At 39.5% G+C, this 15,847-nt stretch overlaps 1 protein-coding gene across 5 annotated transcripts in view; it reads left to right on the top strand.

Moving 5' to 3' along the window:
* Window positions 1-14,472, top strand: part of Golim4 (golgi integral membrane protein 4) — a 75,800-nt gene extending 61,328 nt beyond the window's left edge. For 4 of the 5 annotated variants that reach the window (XM_046422950.2, XM_046422947.2, XM_046422949.2 and 1 more), the window contains 5 exons: window positions 478-587; window positions 3,606-3,773; window positions 4,096-4,164; window positions 12,293-12,373; window positions 12,703-14,472. In XM_046422950.2, the coding sequence (XP_046278906.1) occupies window positions 478-587; window positions 3,606-3,773; window positions 4,096-4,164; window positions 12,293-12,373; window positions 12,703-12,852 (578 nt within the window). In that variant the 3' untranslated portion in view covers window positions 12,853-14,472. The remainder of the gene's footprint in view (window positions 1-477; window positions 588-3,605; window positions 3,774-4,095; window positions 4,165-12,292; window positions 12,374-12,702) is intronic. The other variant, XM_046422948.2, reaches the window with a different exon arrangement.
* Window positions 14,473-15,847: the final 1,375 nt, after the last annotated feature.

Genomic DNA, 15,847 nt, shown 5'->3' with positions numbered 1-15,847 from the left:
TGAGATTATTTTGTCTTTCATTTCCTAATGACACCCCCCAGTGTACCTTCACTGGAAATTTGCCATTACCTTTAATATTATCCAAAAATTAATTGATTATTTTAGCAATGTCCAATGGTCTGGACTTTTCTTTTATGAAGGAAGTTTGATTTGTGGTCCTTTTCCTGCCGAAGGGGGAAATGCAGCTTGTTAGAAACATTCTGCTGTCGTGTGTAACTGATTAGAACAAATTAAAAAAAAATAGCTTTGGGAAATTAGAACAGCGACACTTCCCCCCGCACCCCCACCCAACCTCTTAGACACAGTCTGGGAAAAGGACAAAACTACGCAAGAAAGCTGTTGAGTTAACCGAGGCATGGGAAAGAGTGGGTGACTTGGACTCGGTCTCCAGAGGCCTCCTGGAGGCTCTCCTTTGAGTTGAAAGGGAGGAATCCTGCTTGATTCTTTCAGCTGATTGTAGTTCCTTTGATTTGCTAGCCTATGAAAGAGACAACCAGCACCAAGATGAAGCAGAAGGAGACCCAGGAAATGGACAGGAGCCTCACGGACAAGGGCCCCCCGAAGCTGACCCGGAATCAGAGGCAGATGTAAGTATCCTCACCCCTGGATCTGCCACTTGGAAACGCACAGGCAGAAAGAAACCTTAAGCATTTGTCTGACTCTGGTGTCCAGCCCCAGATGTGCATGTCATTTCATCAGCACACAGAGGGCTTTGAATAATTACCTATAAGCAGCATAGTTCACCCTCAACCAGGATGTAGGGGGTGTGAGATGAGACGGGGTTAAAGGCTGTTTTGGGAAAAAATAATGTTGAAAGTTTTTCCCTTTGACACTTTTTAACTTAATAAAATTAAAACCTAGAAAAGTAAAATTTAGAGGCATTGAAATATGAGGTAACACTGAAAGATGGAGGGGACGGGGCAGGCCAACAAGGAAGTTAGAGAATTTACCCTTTCCTGAGCCTGTCCAGTGGCCTGCCAGGGTATGTGGCATGTGACTCTGTCACCTCCCAACAGTCCAGGGGCCATTTTAATAAATATGTTGGTGAAATATGTGGTTTCACTCATGAAAAGAAGTGCTCGAGTACCACAAGGGAGGAGAACATTTAAGTAGACATCTAATAACTGGCATTATTCTGTGTTTTCCAAAAAAGGAATGAGACCCCTGATTCACTTGGGTTGTCTAGGGCTTTGACCTTGCTCATAAGGGGGGTAAGCCAACATTCAGTGAGTGATCATGTGTTGTGTGTAGATGACGTTCACAACTTATTTTAATTTTCTATCACCTTTTTTGTTGTTGTTGTTCTTAGGGATTGGACCCAAAAGCTCTTGATCACTGAGCCGCATCCCCAGCTCTTTTTGTATTTGATTTTGAGACAGAGTCTCACTAAGTTGCTTAGGTCCTCACTAAGTTGCTGAGGTTGGCCTTGAACTGTGTGATCCTTCTGCCTTAGTGTCCTGAGCTTCTGGAATTATAGGCATGCACCACTGCTCCTGGCTTCTCATTACCTTTTGCTGCTATCATCTTTTGTTCTAGTAAAGCAACCCCCTGTGCTTATAATATTCAATCCCTACTGCCATGTGGATCCAGTTTATATTGATCCAGGGAATTGAAAAGAAGATCCATGTCCTTCCTTGATAATCACAGAGAGAGTCCTTCTGCTGGCCACTTTCAGCCCTTTTATGGAAATGGCTTTTCCACTTGACTCACAGAGCAGGTTTTTCTGCTGTACCCTCACTGGTATATAGGAAAGCATGCAGCAGGGACACAGCCCTGAAATACTGTCATGATAGAGCAAGGGTTAGAGAATGAGAGAGTGAGAGGCTGTCCCACGAGAGCAAGGAAGCAAGTGTGCATGGAGAGTGAAGGACAGTCACTTTGCTGGGAGTGGCTGGAGGCTGACTACTTGCCAGTGACCCTTTACTCTTCTTATCTCTCCACATTTTGGAGACATATGGGGAACACTGGTCTTTCTGTCATGCCTTCTTTTAATTAGAAGTTGTCAGCCCATTTGTCCCTCTTTGTCTTAGCTGTTTTATTTGAATATAACTGTTTGTGCCTGTGAGCCCTCACTTATTACTTGGTCAGTCTTAGAACCATTGTGCACATTTTTAAGAACTATAGCAAGACATACTTAGTGTTTTTTTTTTTTTTTCCTGAAGAGAGGGTGCTGTTCTTTTCCTCTGTTCCCATACAGATTATTGCCAACAATGAAGGAAATCTGTATGACAGGAGCTTATGGAGTAATTAGAAATTAGTGTAAAGGTGAGGATTTGTCACTGTATTCCTGAGAAGAGTGTTATTTGCACTTGAATGAAGTTTACGGCCAGGGGTGTACAGATAATAGATCAGCTGAGAGCAATGAGCTCTTGAGCATGTTCAGGGTTCTTCAGCAAAGTGAAGTACAATCTTGTCTGGAGAACACCAGGAGAGACTGAATCTTACTGCGTAGCTTCAGTGTCTCTCCAAAGCAATTGCCACTTCAGTAAGTGTCCCATAGATGACCTGGGAGGGATTGGGGACGCTCACAGCAAACATCACCATTTCTGCCCTTCTCTGTTCCTAAAAGCTGAATTTTTGTTATGATGTGTGTTATTTGGAAGGTGCCTTGGGAACTTAAGTGGGAAATTGAAATAATTCTAAAGTTGATTGTTTGAAGGACATTTGTTATCCCACAGTAACTGAGAACCACTCAAAGGTGGGTCTGGAGGTATATTTTTTTGTAATATGTTGCCAAAGATTTTCTCCTATCCCTTGCCAGTGTAGTCTCTCTCAGTTTCATAGTGGTGTTTCTTAAGGAAGAAATAGTTCAGCCAGGTGCTGTGGAGCACACCTGTAATCCCAATGATTTAGGGAGCTGAGGCAGGAGGATCACAAGGTTGAGGTCACCCTTGGCAACTTGGTGAGAACCTGTCTCAAAATACAAGATGAAAAGGGCTGGGGATATATAGCTCAGTAGTAGAGCACCCTAGGGTTCGATCCCCACTACCAAAAATATAAAAAATGAATGAATGAATGAATGAGAAAGAAGGAAGGAAGGAACATGGTCCACACTACAAATATACCATTTTCTGTAGAGTTAGTCCTTTTTTTGGCTTGGGTCTTCTCAGAGATAGAGATCTTCCTTCCCATCAGCTGCTTTGCACTTACTTACATGTTTAAAATCGCATAAAAGGGAGATTTGTATAAAAATCAACATCACCATGAAAAGAATTACCACTTCACCTATCTAAGTCTTCGGTATACATTAGCATTGATTTGTTTTCCTCCCACTTGGTTTTCCAACTTATTAGCTGTTTTGCTGGTTGTCTGTGTAGTTTTGTTCACATTTCTTGGTTTGCTAGCGGTTGGAAGACTGTTGGAATTACTTGGCAGAAAGGAAGCACCGTTTATCCTTCCTTCTGATTCCTCAGCCTCTCACAAGTGAAGCAGGAGTTCTACCTTGTGACAGTGGGGTGCTTGGTACTTGTGAGCGCTGGCAGGGACAGGGATGAACGATGCAGTGAAGGGTTATTTCATTTTCTGCCAGTGTGTGGCCTTTCAAATGAAATTAAACTTGATCCTCTGTTTTGAAGTGGCGGTTGGTTTTTATTAAAATTTTACAGCGGGCAGCTGTAGAGGATATAAACCCAGCAGATGACCCCAATAATCAAGGCGAAGATGAATTTGAGGAAGCCGAACAAGTGAGAGAAGAAAATCTGCCAGATGAAAACGAAGAGCCAAAACAAAGCGATCGAAAGCCAGAGAACGCAGACATGGAGGAGCATTTGGTGGTAAGCAGATGCCACTACCAAGGGTAGATTTAACCGGAGCACTTTAATAAATGCCTGGTTTATGTGAAAGGTTAGTCCTAATCTGCACTGAGAGAAGGTTTGCCACTCTAGTGGTTTCGAGGTCATTATGTGAAAAGACATGCCTGCACTCAGGGTAACAGACACCCTGTGCTTTGTGTTAGCAATGATTATTCATCATTTCCTGGCCACCAGTGCATTGTGAGTGCACTGTTCATGGTGGCATGCTTCTTCTTTGTCCCCAAGTATTATACAAGGCATCTCCAATGTACAGTAACATGAGCCTCCCCTTTTGTTTCAACAGATGGCAGGAAATCCAGACCAGCAGGAGGATAATGTTGATGAACAGTACCAGGAAGAGGGAGAGGAGGAGGTAGGAAGATTGAATGCAGGAGGCTGATCCAGTTGTTTGGTCTGTCACACCAACCGTAAACAAACCCTGGCAGTATTGACTCTGACATTCCTTCCAGAGAAATGTTCAGAGAGACTTAGGCAGGGTACGAAAGGGTGGCTTAAGAGGAAATGAACCATGGCAGTGGAGACTTTTGATTCAGAAATTTCAAATAAAGCCGACTTTCTAGGAACGGCAGACAGATTTATGTGATCTTCATGAGAACATTTTCTCATGTCTCTTTCCATCACAAATGAGAGCACAAAGCTCTGCACCTTTGAGGGAGTATGGATTGACCCTGTCACTTTCTCTGGGCACATGTCCCCTGAGTCTGCCTCACAGGGATACCCCGCAATGTCAGCTGGAATCCATGTTAACACCTGCCAGACATTTTTATTAGTTTTATAATCTTTCCCTCTGACCCCTTCCCTCATAAGACCTTTAGCATCTTAATTAAGTTCAACCAAAACAAGGTCTGGGAAGGCAACCAGACCTTGAGGAAGCTGAACAAGTGAGGAGCAGACATGGAGGAGCATTTGTCACTGTTCTCCGTGACAGAATACTTACCTGGTATACATGGGGGCCTGGATTCAATTTCCAGCACCACAAAAACAGTGAAGAGAAGGGGAAGTATTGGAACTGTTTTGAATAAAATGCTTTTAGGTAGGATTTCTTAATAACTTAATTTTAGCTTGTAAGCATCTGGCATATTATCATTAGTTAGCATCTATGGTGATGCCACATTCCTGTGCTCAATCAACTGGCGAAGGCTATTTGCTGCAGCCTTTTTTGCCATGGCTTTCTCCTACCTGGACACTTGCAGTACTTGGGAATATGATGGAACATGATATGAATCAGGCCTTGACCCCACGTTTAGTCTCACTCAGGACCAGTAAGTAATTCCTGGATGAAATGCCTGGTTCAGAGCCACTCATCAGCCAGGTGTCTTGCAAATGCATGGCTTTATCCCTAAGGGAACCTCTGGGGAGGTTGACCATGACCCACTGAAGAAACACGCCCACCACTGGACATCCTGTTCAGGAAGCATGTGCTCAGCATGCACTCAGTTCCCTGGCCTGGGTCTGCGTTCTTATTTTTACTGCTATTTGCAGCTTCACGGAACTAATGCTAAAATCTGTGCTGATGCCAGGAAAACAGAAAAGAGTGTTGCCCTTTAATGGCCAGTGGCAACATCTCAAGTTATGTTCTGTCTAACAGGCTTGATCTTTCTATTCTCTATCTTTTATCATCCTGCTGTTCATCTTAATCAAGACTCTGAGCTGTCTTATCAGAAAGAGAGCATTAGAGAAGCCACAGCCTTGAATATTAAGACATTTAGCAAGAAGAAGATATTCATCTGGGCTTCTCTGGTAACAGGATGTCTAGACTAATATTACTTTGTTTCATGATGTCAGATACCAGGAATCTTTGAGGGATTAAGAGAGAAAAGGGTTCACCTTGACTTCTTTTTAAAAATTCAGAAGGGTAAACATAAAAATTTAATCAGTATTTACTGATTCTTTTTCACTTTTGTATTATGATCAGGTAAGGTGGAAGAGAGAAATCCGGAGATCCGGTAGGGAGCAGGGCAGAAAAACAGGAATCACCAAGGCAAGGGGCAGGAGAGGGTGACAAGGCAAAGGAGGCTGTGCACCCAGAGGTTCAGCAGCCCCTCCCGCCAGGTCGGCCAAATTGACAGGGCTGTTTTCCTCTTGTTGCACCAGCCCCAGGTTCTAATTCTTTTGCTTTGTTTATTCCTTGCCCAGAATTCTTATAATAGTGTTTGTCCCAGCTTTCTAAGCCTTCTTGCATAGGCTGCAGGTTGCCACCCTTCATTCAAGACTATTCCCAGGTGAATGTTCCAAGGAGGCCCTGTGAACCTTTCTACTTCCCAGTGTCATTTTCCTCCTGTCCCCTGAACATCCCTTGTTCAGGAGGAGTTGTATGTTTTCTGGTCTTTCCTGACATGATTAGTTTTTGCATCTTTCCATCATTCCTAGGTCATATTCTGTAGAGGGGAGAGAAAGATGGTTGCCAAATACCATTTGAGCCCTAGTGATAATTCATAGCTGAAGCACTCAGCAAACTGTGGTTAAAATGAGAAAAATGAATTAGAAGCACCCATGGTATTGTTTATAATTGTATGTGAATCTGGGACAAAATTTTCGGAAGCACTTTGAAAGCCATTTAATGCTGAGTGACTGCATGGTTCTCATCTCCAGTAAACCTGGCCAAAGGGCTGTAGGGCTGCAGCGGCCTTCAGTTTCCTTCCCTCCCAGCCTGCAGCCAAACTCTAGCTGCCAGCATTTGCTCCTCAGGAGGAACTGTATCTTGCCAGTGGGAAACCTGTTCAGAGGAGGAGCCATCAGACTCACAAATCTGAACGATGAGTAGATCACCCAAAACAAGTGTGCTTTTAGGAAATTTGCACTATCCTTGTTTGTTTTTGTTTCTTTTTTGTTGTTGTTGTTGGTATTTAAATCTTAGTGCAGCAGCATTGTCTAAGACATAAAAATTATGATTATTGACCAGCAATCCTGATTTATTTGTTTGATGTCAGGGTAAAGGGCATACCCACCATAATGTTCTCTTCATACTGCTTACATCCTGTATATTTTATCTACTTTTCAGCAAATAGGACAAGTTATCACATAGGCAAAAAGTGCTGTGTTATACTTCAGAATTATCTGAATGCTAAAATACATACAGATATGTATATAGATAGAGTGAATGCTTGAAAACTTGGAATGCTTTCATTGCTCAAACGTAGCAGAAAACAGATTAATCTGAACACTCAGGAAAGAGCAAGTCCAAAGTTATTTGCTCACCTTCAGTGACCAGCTATGTATATGTACCAACCCAGACCATGGCCTGGGACTCCCTAAGTTAAGAAGCTTCTGATGGGTGGAAACTCTTCCATTTAGCATGGCCTCTCAGGCAGTGGTGTCCTTCATTCTAGCCGACTTTGCCAAAGACTTCCTTGTCACATGCTGCCTGCCTCATTGGATCCTAGCATTCTTGACTGCTCAGAATTTAGCCAGCTAGTGCCTGGCTCATCCCACAGTGTCTTCTGTGTGTAAACAAAGGTGTCAGCACACTTGGCCGGGACCCAGTAACTAGTGAAAGCACATTTTAGATTTAGTGATTTGGTTTGTTTTGTTTTGGCCATTTACTAAACTTTTCCTTATCACATAAGGTTCATTTCTCAAATGTCTAAAACGTTAGATTCCAGTGGAGGAACATGAGTAATGAGGACCCCTATGGGAAATCTTCAACAGAGTCGCTGCCTCAGCCTCATCAGGATTCTAAAGAGGGTTCGGTATAGCAGACGTCATTGCTGCATCTACGCTATCAGACAGTAACACAGGGTGCCTCTGGTTTTGTCAAAGGGTATTTTAAAGGTCAATTAGAAATGCCACGCCATTCTTTTCAGTGATGCCTTTAAGATGAGTTTGAATTACTTTTACCCCAAACATTTAGAATATCTTATTAAAATAATGTGAATATAAGACTCTGTTTTTATATACTTGTATATGGCTGGAAAATTACAGTGTTCATTTGTGGATGGATTCCCTAAATTAAAGAGTAAATTAAATCAGTGGTTCTCAAGAATATACTGATAACTGGTAAACAGGCTAAGTGTTTTATAATAGGTGCCGAGAATGAGAAAACAGGCTTCAGAGAAGGAAGATTATTCCCCAAGCTGGAGACATTCTTAACCCAGCATCTTAAGGAAATAGTTCTCTTTTACTATGACCAAGAACCACCTTTTTTTTTTTTTTTTTGGTACCAAGGTTTGAACCCAGAATTGCTTTACCACTGAGCCACATCCCGTCTTTTTAACTTTTTTATTTTGAGACAGGATCTTGCTAAGTTGCTTAGGACCTTGCTAAATTGCTGAGGCTGGCTTTGAACTCACCATCCTCCTGCCTCAGGCTCCTGAGCTGCTGCTGGGATTATAGGTGTATGCTATGGTGCCTAACCCAAGAATCATAGTGAAGAGTTTGTGAAAAATACAAATCCCTGGATTAAACCCTGCTCTAGGAAATTTTGGATCTTCTCTGTTGTGGGGCTTGGAATCAGTTCTTCAGAAGTCCCTTCCCCACCCACAAGATGATGCTCATGTTTCAGGAACACCTTATTTAGAGGCAGACAATGGTGGAGGAATTGGGGAAGTGTAACCCCCTGAACATTTATGCAGAATGCTGTGTCTAAGCACATTTGCTAAAGCATTTTTCGTTTCAGTCTTAAAAGCATCTATTGTTGTGGGGCAGGTCACTCAGAAAACATACCAAGTCCCAATTTTGTCCAAATTGAAGAGTCTTTATATAGCCAGCCAGCCAGCGACTGCTCCCCGCAGGACCCATAACTGTCTCTGCAAGGAACAGCCCCAAGCCTGAGCATTTTAGGATATTTAAAGGCAAAAACTATATCTGGGTTGATGTAGCTATAAGCAAACACATACAGAAGCTGGATTGGTCAAGTAGCAAGACAATGCAATGGATACATTGGTATTTTCCACTGGACTTTCCAGGTTGGCATAGCAGCAAGCAAGCAGAATGGAAGTGGGTCAAAATGACCCTAATTCAGTACAAGTTAGAGAATGGTTACTAACGTCTAGGTACATTGCCCAAGAAAAATGGAAAGCAAAGAGAACAATTTTACATTGCATAAAAATTATTATTTTGTGTTGCCAAGTATGTTATGCTAGGTAACTATTAATGGGTACAGAGGTGGGGCTTTCTCACAGGAAAAGCATTTCTTACATGATATGGGGTCTCAGGGTAAAATGGAGTCTGTTCGGTCATTGCCCATATCACTATGATTCTCAAACCCTATACCCAACCCTTTTATTTTATACATAAGATATTTTGACCTTCAGAGAAGTTAGTTGAATTTTTCAAAGTCCCACAGCTTGTTATTTTGTTGTTAGAATTGTACTTGAAGCCGCACCCCCCCCCCCCGCAGGTCTAACTTCAAGGGATGTCATTTTTAAGTGCACCAGGCATGATAAGTGTATAGTTAATGTGGGAGAGTTCTGTATTAAATTGGTAGATGCAGAAAGAAGGATGAAACTAGAAACTTGGTATCTTTGTAACCCCTATTTAAAGCCATTGATTTAATCATTAATCATCAATGATGTTACTATATAAACAACGTACTTTATCAGGGACAGATCAGACAGTCACCATGTGAGCTCACTGACCAACCTCAGCCTTACTAAAAGTAGGACAGACATTATGTGTTTCCTGATGTGATGAAAATGTGAAATATTCAGCATCTTGAATTCTGACTAACTCATATTCAAGTTAAGTTTGATTTATAGAAAATATGGGGACTAGAGGAATGAGTGAAGTGATACCATACAGAAGCAAATGAATCCAAAATGTGGGTGCTTCTATAGAACAAGTCAATAGCATCAAGATAAAAATAATGGAGGGAAGCCCATGTTATGTGTGGACTTTGGATCATGATTAGAACAAATCAAGTGTAAATAGGCATTATTGAGACAATCAGAAGAGTGTCATCAGATGATGCCACAGAATTATTGACTTTATCATGTGATTTTAGCATTATGTTTGTATAAAAAGGCGTCCATTTCTTTTAAAGGTGCATACCTTGACATGTAAGGGTAAAATTACATGATATCTAGAAATCTTAAGAATAAATAATTGAAAAAATAGAAAAGTGATAGACTGTGGAAGTGTGGCAATATTGAGACAGTTGGAGCCTTGGAAGTATTTATAAAACTTATATTGAATGATTATTTGCATGCGCTTGAAGATTTTCATAATAGAAAGTTGAACTTACTGGGGGTTTTTTAATTATTATTTTTTAAAATTGTTGTATATAGACACAATACCTTTTTTTTTTATTCATTTATTTTTATATGGTGCTAAGGATCGAACCCAGTGCCTCACCCTTGCTAGGCAAGCACTCTACCACTGAGGCTTTGGTGCAGGTCTGTCTGTCTTCACAGAGTATGTTAGGAGGTAGCAAATGCAGGCTGCAGCCTATTTTGTAAATAAAGTTTTATGGAGCACAGCCTTGCCTCTTTGTTGACACCTTGTTTATAGCTGTTTTTGTACTATACTGGTGGAGTTGTGCAGTTGTGACAGAACTTATGGCCCAGAAAGACTAAATAATTACTGTCTGGACTTCGCTGCCCCAGATTTATGTACTCTTTCCACCATACAGCATAATTTTGAGGCAGTTCTTTCCTACTCTCAACTACACCATGTTTAGTGTTCACAAATTGAACTTTCATTATTACCCACATAGAAGACATCTTTGTTCATCAAAATAGACAAGGACGCTTAAGCAATTTAACGTTTCAATTAGACCTTAATGAAGTCTGAAATAGGTGCTTCATTGTCTTCATTTCAATGTCCTGTGGGACATTGCTATGAGGTTCTGTGACAAATGGCAGAAGAGATGTCATTGGACTACTGATTGAGCCATAGGGTGAGACAAGGGTATCCCTAGCTTACTTCATCAGGAAATGTGAATATAGAGATGCTCTGTGCCTCTTTCTTCAAACTGTATTATTTGAAACCAGTTTCATTTAGGGGATGACTTCTATATGTCATCCCCATTAGCCAAATGTCTTCTAATCAGTACCGGGGGCTGATTAGAAGAGATTCACGAAGAGTTGGCTCTGTCTAGGGCATCTTTGAAGAGTCACCTTTGTAGGCTTCCGAAAGTCCACACTGAATCCAAAGAGCTGGGAGTCCAGCTACCTTGAGGCAGCACTTGATTTGCTCCTGCTTAATTATAGTATCTGCTTACTTTCCATCCCTTGCCCATTTCTCAGATTTTCAACAACCACTACTCAACTCTTCCCCAAAAAACATGTATTTTTTTTTTTTTTTTTACCCCAGAGGACTTTTATACCCATACCATGATCCTGGTCTGTACCAGGACACTACTTTATGCCTAACTTGTATTCAGCAGTTTTTTTAAAAAAAATTAGAATGACCTAGACCTTTTGGTATATGTGTGGTTTTCAAACTAGTTAGCAAGTTAGAAAATACTTTATCTTGTATTTCTATGAGATATGGTTATTAAAGAGAGATTATTCAGTAAAAATTTAGATCCTTTCTTTGATTTGCATTTTGAGAATAAATAGTTAGGATCAATGAAACAGTAATAGTGGGATGCATAAAGGAAAACTATTTAAAACGGATGCTGTGTTAAAACACTAAATGGAGATAGGGATTTAAACTAGTTTATTAGACTACTTCATACAGAAATTGAAATGATTGTGTTCTGTTTTCTGGGTATTTAAACGTGACAGGTTTGTTCTTTTTTTTTTTTTTTTTTTGGTATATTTGCCATTTTTATTAGTATTTGACAAATTACATGAAGAGAATCAGAATTTTTGTCCATGAATAACTCAAGCATCTCAAGAGAACCTGACTTCTATATGTCATCCCCATTAGCCAAAAGGGTGAACTTATTTTCAAATTGGAATACATTGAAATATAAAAAAAAAAAAGAAAGCTGAACCAAGGGCACGGTGTCCCATGTTCTGTCACTGATATGCCCAGAGAACAGACCCATCAATTTTCTATTACTTTGAATATAGACAGTGGTATCTTTTTTTGTGCTTTTATGGGGATAGTTTTTACATTGGTTTATTCAGTAACTCACTCAATGATATTTATTAAGCATTTCAATGTGCCTTTTGTGCATCAGATTACTGAAGACCATGCATTCTATTAGAAGGTTCCTGCCTTCATACAACTTACTTTCTGTCAGAGCTTTCAGAGTTCCACAGTTCTCTCATTTTGCAAAGAGGGACCTAGACTTTTATAAGCTGGAATTTCTTCAGGTGTTATCCTTGAAGAGTTAACTCTTATTTAGAGAAATCAGAAACTCAAACAAAAGGTCAGACCGAGAATCTATCACATTGATCTTCGTGATAGGTATATTGAATATTTCCTCATCCTTAATAGACAAATCAGACTTTTGACTTATTTTTTTTTCAAATTTACTTCTAGTGTAATTATGTTCCTGCTATTTCAAATGAACTTTTTGGAAATCAAAACATGTTGCTTTAGGTGTTGAAATGATGAAAGCATCACATATTCTTTGTGGTTTGCTTTAGGTTCAGGAAGATTTGACTGAAGAGAAAAAAAGGGAACTGGAGCGTAATGCTGAGGAGACCTATGGTGAAAATGATGAAAACGTATGTTCAGGAAAATATATTTCTACTGAGTATATATGAGTGTGTGTATGTACACCCATGCACTAGGTAGGAGGTATGTAGGTGTAGTTGGGACAGACACCAGTGGAGGATACCTGTAAGGTGCCCCTGAATTGAAGACGTCGGCCTAGAATTAGGAGACTGATCACATGCCGATCAGGAGAGGCTGTAGCACTGTTGCCTATAGGATCATTTTTCCTCCCTTTCTCCCAAACTGAATGAATTCGCACCTTGTTTGTTTTAGAGAGAAATTGTCCATCACTTGCTCTATTCCCTATTTCTTAGTTTTTCTTTTTTCTTTTAATGTTAAGGCTGATGATAAGAACAACGATGGAGAAGAGCAAGAAGTTAGAGAGGACAACCGCCCCAAAGGTAGAGAGGAACACTATGAGGAAGAGGAGGAAGAGGAGGAAGATGGGGCTGCCGTTGCTGAGAAATCCCATCGAAGAGCTGAAATGTAGCTGTGCCCAACTTCCGGACAGTGCTCGGCCAACAAATTTTTTTCAAGCTGCTTCGGAATCTGCCTACTGAACTCTAGGATATTTAATTACAAAAAATAAAGAATTTAGACTTTTTTTTAACTTTTGTATTAGAAATGCTCATACATTTATATGAATATATTTTGATAACGTAGGGTAGAACTTTTATATACAGGCTAATCATGACCAAGAAGAAAAACAGTAAAGCGTACCTTAGGCTCTGATTCTCATTTCTCTCAAATCTGTGATGTTGGAAAGAGCACTGCTTTGGTGTTTGTTTCAACTTGTTACCTTCCTGTCTTCTAGTTTCCAGGTGTTCTTTCATTTGCCTTTCATATAATACAGAATTGAAAAAACAAGACCTATTGCAAAAGTGCTGTGTAAACTCTAAGGCGAATGGCTAGTTTTACTGATTGCTGCTCTTCTGAGGCTCTTGTGTATAGTTCTGGTAGAGTTTTCACCAGACTGTGTATCTCTGGAATGAGAGCTCTATACAGAGTGACATACAGATTTCAAAATGGAAAGCCATTTGTTGTTGTTGTTGTTGTTGTTGTTGCAGGGTAAATGTACCATTTTTCAAGCATTTCAGATCAGTTAAGAAAATGTTTGGTGTTACTTCAAATCACAACTGTTCTGCTTGAGGGAAATCAAGCTTCAAAGTGAGATGCTATTAAGACTTGTATGGCAGCATCATGTACTTAATTTGGTATTTCAGTGTTCAAACAAGGTGTAACAGACACATCATTGTATCCACAATTTTGAAAGACAAAACTTGCCTAAAAAGAAAATTGATGTGTGTGTGTGTGTTGTTTTATACATAAGCACCTGTTCACGATATTTTTTTCTGAAGTCACCTAATGATATCTGTCTTTCAGTATCTAGTTCCTCACCACAGTATGTATTTCTCCCTTAAGCTCTGTGCCTCAATATGCAATCACTTTGATGCCAATTATGAATATGAAGGCATACCAAACTGTACAACTTCATAGGATTATTTTTCAAAATTATGTGGTGAAATATATACACAGTGATAAGATAGGCCCTTGTGGCTTTTCTACTTGCTGGGCACCAGCATGGTTTTTGCTAGTTTAATGACTATGAATTATAAAAAATCCCATAAAATAAGGAAATTAAAAGTCAAAAACTTCCCCTGAAATAACATATTTCAGTTACAAGCATAAATATTTTTTAAATGTATAGAACTAGGTTATATAATTCATGTGTGTGGTTTTTAAAATAATACTTTCAAAGTAATAGAAACAAATTTCATTTTCTACCACTATTATATGAATGTAATTTTATTTTTAATAACCACACTCATGTATGGTTTTGATTATCCCAGCTGAGCAATTGTGTATGTATGCATAGGAATGTTTTGTTCAAATGTATTTTGGATTTCCAATGATGATGAATCAAATCTTACCTTTATGTATAGAAACCCTTTTATGTAATGTAAAATGTATAATATTGTACATAATATTCAGAATACAATTATTTTGGTAAATTAGTTTGTATTTTTAATGTCCCAGTTGCAGTATTTAATTATTTGAAACATATTGAAACAGGTAATAGTCAATAAAGCTCTAAAAAGCAAGTGATAAATCTTTTAAAATGTGTGATTTCTTATTAGTTTCTGATCTAACATTTTTCAGTTCTTTTTCATAAAAAATATATTTAGAGATACTGATATGAATTAATGAATTATAAAATGCCTTCTTCCCCCCATTTATATTTTCCTTATCTTTTTCTATTTGGATTGACAGTTGGATTTTTTCCCCCTTACATTAAAAATAGAGCTCAAATTTTATTGTATCAAGTTAGTTCTGGGAGGAAAAAAAAAAAGAAATGGACAGAAAATATATGGTAGTGTCATGTGAACATACACAATTTAAAAAAAAAAAAAACAACTATTAAATCCCCCCAAGAAAGTAGCAGTCAGAACCTTTCTGATCAATGTATGGCACCATGTTGGGGGCCCTTGTAACCAATGTTTACAGGAGAACTAAGCCTGAGCTGACCTGTATTAATAGCTGAACAGAAGTAAAATACCACTTGTATTTATCCTGCCAATTAATCTGTGACTTTGGTGCAACTGAAAGTCAAAGGATTTGGTATCAGTGACAATCAGCAGAAGGGGAGAAAACAACAACAACCTCTGTTCAAACATAATAACCATTATCTTAGCCACGGATACCAGTGACTCATTCTTACGAAGGAAAATTATTTGAATGCGTTGAATGTCTTCATAGTACAAGGAGTGTGTGAAGTGCTAGCAAACCAGGCTGATAATATACACTGTTTCACTGTCTTTGTCAAGCACATTCTAACGTCTTGGTAAACAACCTTGACCCTAGCCTCTGGTTGGAAAAATTGACTTAACCAAAGCCAATAATTGGACTTCATCTCTCTGAAAAGAAGTACATGATCAGTTTAGGCACTTGACCCCAGACACATCAATTTGATTTCCTTCTCTGGTATTGCTGGAAGGCAATCTGTAGTATTCCTACACACTGTAGGACAATTCTTATCCTGGACTACCTTAAAAGACCCTTGCATAGCAATCCTCATTGGAAGCTAAAGACATTTCCCTCTGTGTCAAAGAGCAGATTGATTCTCTGATTTGGATAAAGAAGATGATGTCTCCCTTCAGTACAAAACCTGAATAGATTTGCTAGCATTTCACTTTATGAAGTGAAGGTTTCCTAAGATCTGGGATCCTCAGCTTCGACACAAGCCCATTGTGTTTAACATCCTCTTATCCCCATGACACTTGTAAACCAAAGGAACTGATGTGAACACGAAGCCTATGCTACCTGCTGTATCATGAGCAAAAAATCCTCTGTTTGCCTGAACAGCCTAGTGACTTCTGCTAACATTTGGAAACTAACAGGCTAACTCATTTAATTGCTAGGTGGGTAAAACATCACCCTCACAATGCTTTGTATTCTTACAGGCTAGAACAAATAGAAAATAGCCC

This window comes from Marmota monax, unplaced genomic scaffold (genome assembly GCF_021218885.2).
Source record: "Marmota monax isolate L192 unplaced genomic scaffold, Marmota_monax_Labrador192_F-V1.1 WCK01_AAM20220418_F8-fsc00110, whole genome shotgun sequence".
Lineage (NCBI taxonomy): Eukaryota > Metazoa > Chordata > Mammalia > Rodentia > Sciuridae > Marmota > Marmota monax.
The sequence above is the reverse complement of the archived record's forward strand: the minus strand, read 5'-3'. Positions and strand labels throughout refer to the sequence as shown.